This window comes from Harpegnathos saltator, unplaced genomic scaffold (assembly GCF_003227715.2).
Source record: "Harpegnathos saltator strain DR-91 unplaced genomic scaffold, Hsal_v8.6 scaffold384, whole genome shotgun sequence".
NCBI lineage: Eukaryota > Metazoa > Arthropoda > Insecta > Hymenoptera > Formicidae > Harpegnathos > Harpegnathos saltator.
In genome coordinates this window covers 1342354-1349771 of record NW_020230188.1, presented here as the reverse complement: position 1 = coordinate 1349771, position 7418 = coordinate 1342354, and the positions used below count along the sequence as shown (strand labels likewise).

The 7418-nt window shown below is 41.8% G+C and overlaps 1 protein-coding gene across 4 annotated transcripts; it reads right to left on the bottom strand.

Moving 5' to 3' along the window:
- Positions 1–4945, bottom strand: LOC105185739 (C-mannosyltransferase dpy-19). 4 transcript variants are annotated; one of them, XM_011145453.3, is made up of 10 exons: positions 4798–4945; positions 4118–4281; positions 3899–4011; positions 3667–3804; positions 3526–3594; positions 3093–3452; positions 2198–3017; positions 1942–2104; positions 1613–1741; positions 1–1527 (listed from the first exon to the last, which is right to left on the bottom strand). In XM_011145453.3, exons 2-10 carry the CDS (start codon positions 4227–4229, stop codon positions 1308–1310), a joined length of 2124 nt encoding a protein of 707 aa, XP_011143755.1. In that variant the 5' UTR covers positions 4230–4281; positions 4798–4945; the 3' UTR covers positions 1–1307. The 4 variants fall into 4 exon arrangements, with proteins under 4 accessions (XP_011143755.1, XP_025156587.1, XP_011143757.1 ...); XM_025300802.1 differs by having other exon boundaries at positions 4118–4945; XM_011145455.3 differs by lacking the exons at positions 4118–4281; positions 4798–4945 and having other exon boundaries at positions 3891–3976.
- Positions 4946–7418: the final 2473 nt, after the last annotated feature.

Sequence of the window (7418 nt, the reverse complement as noted above, 5' to 3'; positions counted from 1 at the left end):
TACTTTGATACACATGTCGGCGATTTTTTTTATTAAAAAAGAAGAAAAATCAGTAACACTTACACGGTCATGTACGATTAAGTAGACGGGTGCGATCTAACGAGCGCAACTTCGGCGCGAGACAACGGGGATTTATTGTCCGGTATGCGTGCGCTGCGGGAGTGCCGTTAACCGATGAAATGTGAAATTTATTGAAATGCGAGGGAATAGATTTGTATATATAAATATAAGTAGCGCGGGGTATATTGACCGTTGGCACAGATGCTTTGCGCTTCTTCGTCCCTTTTTCTCTCTCTCTCTCTCTCTCTCTCTTCCTTTTCTTTCTTCCTTTCTTTCTCCTTCACAGTCGAACGCATGAACATGACGATCGGGCGTTTGCAACAATTGTCCGTATCTTCGAGAGTCGCTCGCGTCGTCAACGACCGGGCGCACATCGCGCGCGCGCGTCTATAAGTATAGGAAAATTATCACAAGTGTGTACATCACGTTGTGAAACGAGGCATTACGTTATCCAGTGCATTCTTTGTCGATGGTCGACTAAAAATGGCATGTCGTCTCCATTGTCGTGGCATGCAGCAAATCATGTAGCTGTACGTGCTTTTTTTTAAATACGGAACGTTCATGTCTCGTCGATAGCTGCTGCGCAATACAAGCTGCATTCGAACGGTATTTTGTTAGTATTGAAATCAAGATCGGTCCCGTAGAAATTCCAGAGACCGGAGAAAGATTCTCCTGACGAATTTTAACCCTTAAAAGCTACCATCAAATATTACTCCAAATTAACTTTTCTTGTTATTGTTTACAAAGTATACGCGAAAATTGATCCGTTTTGTCATAAAGTTGTCACTACTGATAGTATGAACACGTCGAATACTTATAAAATTAATATTATCAGTGTAATTATTTTCTAATAAGTTCAAAAATTCGTATGGGGTGAAATTCATCCATGGTTGCCTTTAAGAGTTAAACAATAACGTAGGCTATTGTATAAATGCTAGGAACATTGTGTGCGTCCTTAAAATACCCGAATGCCCCTTCACAGATTATAATATGTACAAATCTACGGATAGATTTCGCAAAGATCGCGCGCGGCGTCAACATTGAACTCGCTCGCGCGCGAGTCTGTATTAAAAATATATATGTATACATATATATATATATATATATCTATATATATATATATATATATATAGATAGATATAGACCTCTCTTCATATACATAATTCTCTTCTGTTTTAAGAAAAATAAGTAATCTTTTTACAGTCTCACGAGGTATATCCCGTATTGTTCGAGGACGATGTCTCCACCTAGAACTGATAACGCAGTGGCATGGAAGTCTTTGGCTTGAACTCCACATAGTGCGAGTAGTCTAGCTGCAGCACAACGTAGTTGCTGTTAACAAACGCTCTCTTGAACGGGTACGCGTTCCCTTGGAACAGAAGAGGACACAATGGCGGCTTGTTTGCGGCTCTCGACGTTCCATTATCCGTCACGTCCCATAAATCGATCATTTGGCATCCACGTGGTCTGGAATGGAAATCGAATTCGATGTTACGCAACCGCCGCGCCGTCTAGCCGGTGTTGCCGGCGTGCTTGTTTGTCTCGTACTTACAAGTTCGCGAATCCAAAGCACAGCGGCTCCTCCAGCACCACGTAGCCGACTTTCAGGCCTCTCAAGGAGGTATACACGGAGGCGACATCTTTCCGACTGAAGATCTCGTACACCCTCATGGTTCTATCTCTGTAACGTCATGAATGATTTGTACAAGTATATATATATATATATACACATCAGACATATTACGTTGAGCAGTACGGCTTATGACTCTAACTGCAGTTACTTCTGCTCAAAGTAACATTTTCTGTAACTTGTCTCTTCTAGGAAGCTGAAGCTTTTCGAACTTTTGTATGGAGGCTCTTCATTTTATTAGAAACATGTACCTCATCTCTTTGCTCTCGTAGTAAGGGTTATTGACGATCGGTCTTCTGGTGGACAGCATTAGATTCGCCATCAGGGACATCTTGCCCGCGAACACAGCGTGTTTTGGCGTATTACTCTTTATCCACTCGAATAATTCCTCTTGCTCAATGTTGCTGTACTCGCCTGTGTGTGGAAGGTGGATAAGATGTACGATTATTTGACACTTCTAGACGTGCACGAGATAATGAGAAAGCACTCGACTTGAGATCTATTTACCTATAAAACCGTGCTCCTGTTGAATTCTGTCGACACCGTGATACGACATGCCGCTCACCAGAAGAAAAATGACGGCGGCTCGCGCGAGCTCGCTCTTCAAACCGACTTTTTCGAGGTACCGTTTGCTGCAGACCGCGCCGGCGATTATGCAGAGATGCGGCGTCATGAAGAGCTTCAGTCTCATAATGAAAACCGCCATGATGATAAATGCACCGGTTTGCAAGCCGTTATACGCCACATCGGCCTCTATGCAGCGCGGATAATCGCCGATCTTGAAACTTCTGTACCAATAGTAGAGCGCGAGCATGCCGGTGAGTATCGCTGTTGGTAACAGTAAAGTTTTAACGATCGTCTCGTACGTCTTGTATTGCAGAAAGTCGAATTCCGCCGAGCAAGTATAGAGCATCGTGTGGAAGTCCCTGTAGTCCGTCAACTTCGACTTCAGTATGTTGAACACATGGGCGTCGTCCTGGGAATACAGGACGTAAGACTTGATCCACTTGGTGAAGATCACCGTCATCACGATCTCGAGAATGATCTCGTACTTGATGTTCTGGAAGCGGGACAACTTCACGATCAGGCTGGCCGCGTTGCTGCTGATCAGCAGGCACATGTAGAGCGAGGACACGATAAGAGTGCCGTTCGTAATGTTGGTCGCCGCCGCGATAGCCAATGCGTGGGTCATGCAAAAGTTCTTGTAGAAGTCGTACGGGACGATCCGCAGCCACTTGAGTATCAGCAGCACTGTGATCTGCGTAGCGAACACGAAGTGCGAGAATTGCCAGGTGCACAGACTGCAAATCGTCGAACCGAATATATCCTGAAGAGGCAAAATTGCAGTAGCTTAATTTGTAAACCGTGTAAGAAATAAAAGAAACGTCGTTTGGTGCATTACCACGAATAATCCCTGCCTGGTCCTGCCCTTCAACCAGGACGGCTCTTTGTCCGAGTCGTGTTTGGCGTATTTTTTAATGGCCAAGGTAACACTGTACATCTCGAAGAGCAACATGGGATACGCGAAGGTCTCTCGCAACGGAGGCGTCCACTGCACGCGAGTGCATTCGTTGTGGTTGAAGAAGAAGAGCAAGATCGCTAGGAGTCCACCGTAGACGGAGTCGCTCAAGTAAGTCGCGTAATAAAATAGCATCGTCGCAGTGAACATTGCAGTGAACCAGACTATCTCTAGGTAGAAGTACACGGGCACGCCAAGACCCTCGCAGCTAGTTACATTTGGCAGCCCGTCTCCTCTCTCCACCTGAGAGTCATCAACTTGCAATTAATCCTGAGAACCTTCTCAAATTCATACAAAGAGATTCTGTGAATCTTACCACCCAGCACTGCTCTTCAGATACAATGCCAAGATTTTTTGCAGCATGATACAGGAAGCCTATCACGATCTGCGCAAAGAATAATAGTAAGAAGTGTCATTGGATTTATATTCAAGTGATTGATGAGAAGCTTATAGTTACTTCAGGTAAAAGATTGTACTTTCTGCTGGCATCAATGACGTTCCCATACTCGGACAAATTGTCATGAATGAGCTTGTCCATTCCCTCAAAGAAGTCTTTTGACTCAGCGATAGTCTTGTAATAGGAATAGTACATTCCCTGAAAGAGAGGAAGACTTGAAGACACGTTAAAGCAATGTAATACAGGCGAGGCAAGCTACGAATATATAAAGTATCGTCACCTACTGTCGTACCATCTCGGTCCTGAATGACATTTCACGCTCAATTTCCGAAAGATGAGAGAAGTGTCGATCATTCTCAAACAGCGTAGACACATGTAAACTGTGTAGGTAACCGAAACTCAAACCTGTGGGATTTGGAGCAAGGATTATTTTGCCAATCTATTGATTCTTTAACCAGTCAACCGCACCGATGGCACAGTCTTCTTGCACACAAATCGCAAATGTCATTACCCAGAAGAGTTACACCCAAATTATATAAAGCGGAGTACTCGTGTGCCGGTTTCTCACTCGCTTTGCGTTTCCTGTCACTCTTGGTCGCCATCTTTGACACACAATGGACCATGCGCTGTCAAACAGAACGCTGTCCGTTTGACAGTTCAGATACCAACGATACACTGACAAAGATCATTGGTCTATTAAAGTACCGGAGAAATCTCTCGCTGAGCGCTTACACCCTCTTGGGTGTCGTGGCTGGAATATGAAGCTGTAGCTCGAAATTAGCATAAATGATAACAGATATGGAATAATGAGCGCCGTGAAATTATCAGCCATTCGGGTCACAGAGTGGCCTAGTCGATTCAGCAACTGCTAGTGGCATGCGTCGAGAGACGTGGGGAGCCGCGAGATAAAACATGAATAGCGGCGTGTTGTCTTTCCTCTCACCTTGCACCGGCAATAGTTGTTAGCTGTATTATCATGAGCGTAACTAAAGCGATCAGTATTATCATTGCTCTTCAATTACCTCCGAGCCCCTTCGGACCCCTATAACTGATACGAAAATTTACCCAGGGCTGTCAGTCTTTTTTGTTAGGTTGTTATATGAAAAACCTGCGCAATGCCGCTAACGACACCGACAACTGTCGATATGCAAGTACGTAATGCAGCCCCTGGTTTCTCTCTACTGATATTACCTTGTAAAGTCTTTTGTTCGCTTCCGTGGCGGTTGGATGTGGTTCTTGTAACTGCGCATATTTTTTGATCGTGGGGACAACGTACACGTTGTCCCTGTTTTTCTTTTACCTCTTTTATCGAGGAGAATGGCGTAGGAGCCTACTCCCACAAGCTCAGAGTAGAGAGGAACGTGAGAGCGGCCAACACGGTGTTTTCGACGACACCGACTTTCCGCACTGGGAAAGGGCGCCATCTGCATCCATTTTGAGAGGGGGAACTACGATGTTACATCCACTTTCAGGTTTCAGCGGTAAAACCTGTATGTGGTGGCAGTCCGTGTTACATCCATTTTTAGGCGGTTTATGTCCGTGCTACAACCATAATAGCGTACTTGACAAGCACGGTCTCGTACATTGTTACGCGTTTATAACATGAATTAACATGTTAACATGTGCAAAAAAAAAGAATTGACATTGTGTATGATTAATATCATGAAAATCATACGAAGTGTCCGGTAATTAGCTGCCAACCCGAAATGTGAGGGTAGATTGGGTTGAGACAAACATAAAAGTCCCACACAAAAGTCCCATTTTGCGAGATTAGCAATAATTATCGAGTTATTAATGACAGAAATCTGAGGAGTAAAAGCGCGCCGATATAGATGATTCGAGAAGAGTTGCAGCTGCTCGTGGCAGCGATCATGAGTCTTTTCCTTAGCGTGAACTAATAAAAAGTGAAAGACTTCTGTGAATCAGTGAGAAATGAAAAATTTTATATGAATTTGTGAAAATCGAAACATTTCACACGACAATTGAGTCGTTCAACATGGCAGTTGCGCGTTTTGGATAATTCATTGAATACCAAAGAAATTAAAATGATCAAAATAATAATGTCCGTGTAGTCCGAAGGATATTACGTGACACGCAAAATCCGTTTGATATAATATCCAAAGAAAATGTTTCAAAATATGTATGTACAGGTAATATAAATCTTATGCACCGACGAGATATACCACAAAGACTGATGGCCTTACGGGATTTAGCGTACCAGAGAAATTTCCCTGGTGAGGCACTCGGGTGAAAGAGACCGTCTCGCATTTAGCGCAGTAAAATTTAACGGGAACTAATACTTTTCAACCCTTTTCTTCGGATCAAAAAGATTCAGAATTCAGACATATTCAAAATGTCAATACTTCTTAATACGTTTCAATTCGTCATTTTATACAGGGAAGCAGGACGAAGGGAATGGGATGCGGGCAACGATACATCATGCGTCTCCAGACGTGTCAAATCGTTTACTATAGAGGAGACTTTGATACGGTAACATATATTCGAATATTTAATCGTCCCATGGACCACTTATATATAATAAAAAAAAAATTAACGTGGATAAATGAACGATTCGTATCAATTTTTCCTTTTCTTATAGAGCAATGAAAAGAGTAAATCAGTATCGAAAATCGAATACTGATTAATACCATAAATCAGTGTCAGAAAATCGTCCAATGACAATTTGTTCTCATTTTTCAGGTAGTTACCGCTGTAATTTACACAACAAATTAACTCGGTTAAACGAACGATTCGTACCAATTTTTCTTCTCTTATAAAGAAATGAGAGAATAAATCAGTACTGAAAATCGAAGGCCGATCAATACCTAATTTATTCATCAAATTAACGCGGATTAATGGACGATTCGTATTAATTTTCTGTTTTCTTATAGAGAAATGAAAGAGTAAATCAGTACCGAAAATCGAATATCGATTAATACTATAAATCAGTGTCAAAAAATTGCACACGTGCAATGACAATTTGTTCTTATTTTTCAGGTACATACCCCTCTAATCTTATTCAACAAATTAACTCAGATAAACGAACGATTCGTATCAATTTTTCTCTTCTTATAGAGAAATGAAAGAGTAAATCAGTACCGAAATCGAAGATCGATCAATATCTAACTTATTCATCAAATTAACTCGGATAAACGAACGATTCGTATCAATTTTTCTCTTCTTATAGAAAAATGAAAGGAGAAATCAGTACCGAAAATCGAATATCGATTAATATCGAAAATCAACGTCAGAAAATTGTCCACGTGCAATTACAATTTGTTCTTATTTTGTAGGTATTTACCCCTCTAATTTACTCAACAAATTAACTTGAATAAACGAATGATTCGTATCAATTTTTCTTCTCTTTTAAATGAAAGAATAAATCAGTACCAAAAATTGAAGACCGATCAATATTTAATTGTATGTATACTTTATCGATTCCCCTGACGGGGTTACAAATTCCAATATAATCTCTCCTCCTTACTTCCTATTACGCTCGCACCTATCCCCTCGCACACACACACACACACACACACACTCCCATCCCCCGCCCCTCCTTAAATCTACTTTACAAATATCTTACATCTACTCGCTCGCTTATTTCTTATAATTAATTGTTCGCTTATCATCTATTCTTATATATACGTATATATCTATATTTCTATGCCGCTGTTACTCCTATAATTCTTATTTCCTACCGCCGATTTTTGCTTTCCTCCATTCATTCCATTCCTTCACACATTCTCCCTCGCTCTCTCTCTCTCATTCTTTTAATCCTCCTCGTCCTCCTTCTCCTCCACCTCTCTCACCCC

Coding starts and splice junctions, on each gene's coding strand:
- LOC105185739 (XM_025300802.1), bottom strand. CDS start 4,229: ATGGTCCATTGTGTGTCAAAGATGGCGACCAAGAGTGACAGGAAACGC. Junction 4,012..4,117: donor TTTGGGTGTAACTCTTCTGG/GTAATGACATTT, acceptor CAAATCCCACAG/GTTTGAGTTTCGGTTACCTA. Junction 3,595..3,666: donor AGTACAATCTTTTACCTGAA/GTAACTATAAGC, acceptor TTCTTTGCGCAG/ATCGTGATAGGCTTCCTGTA.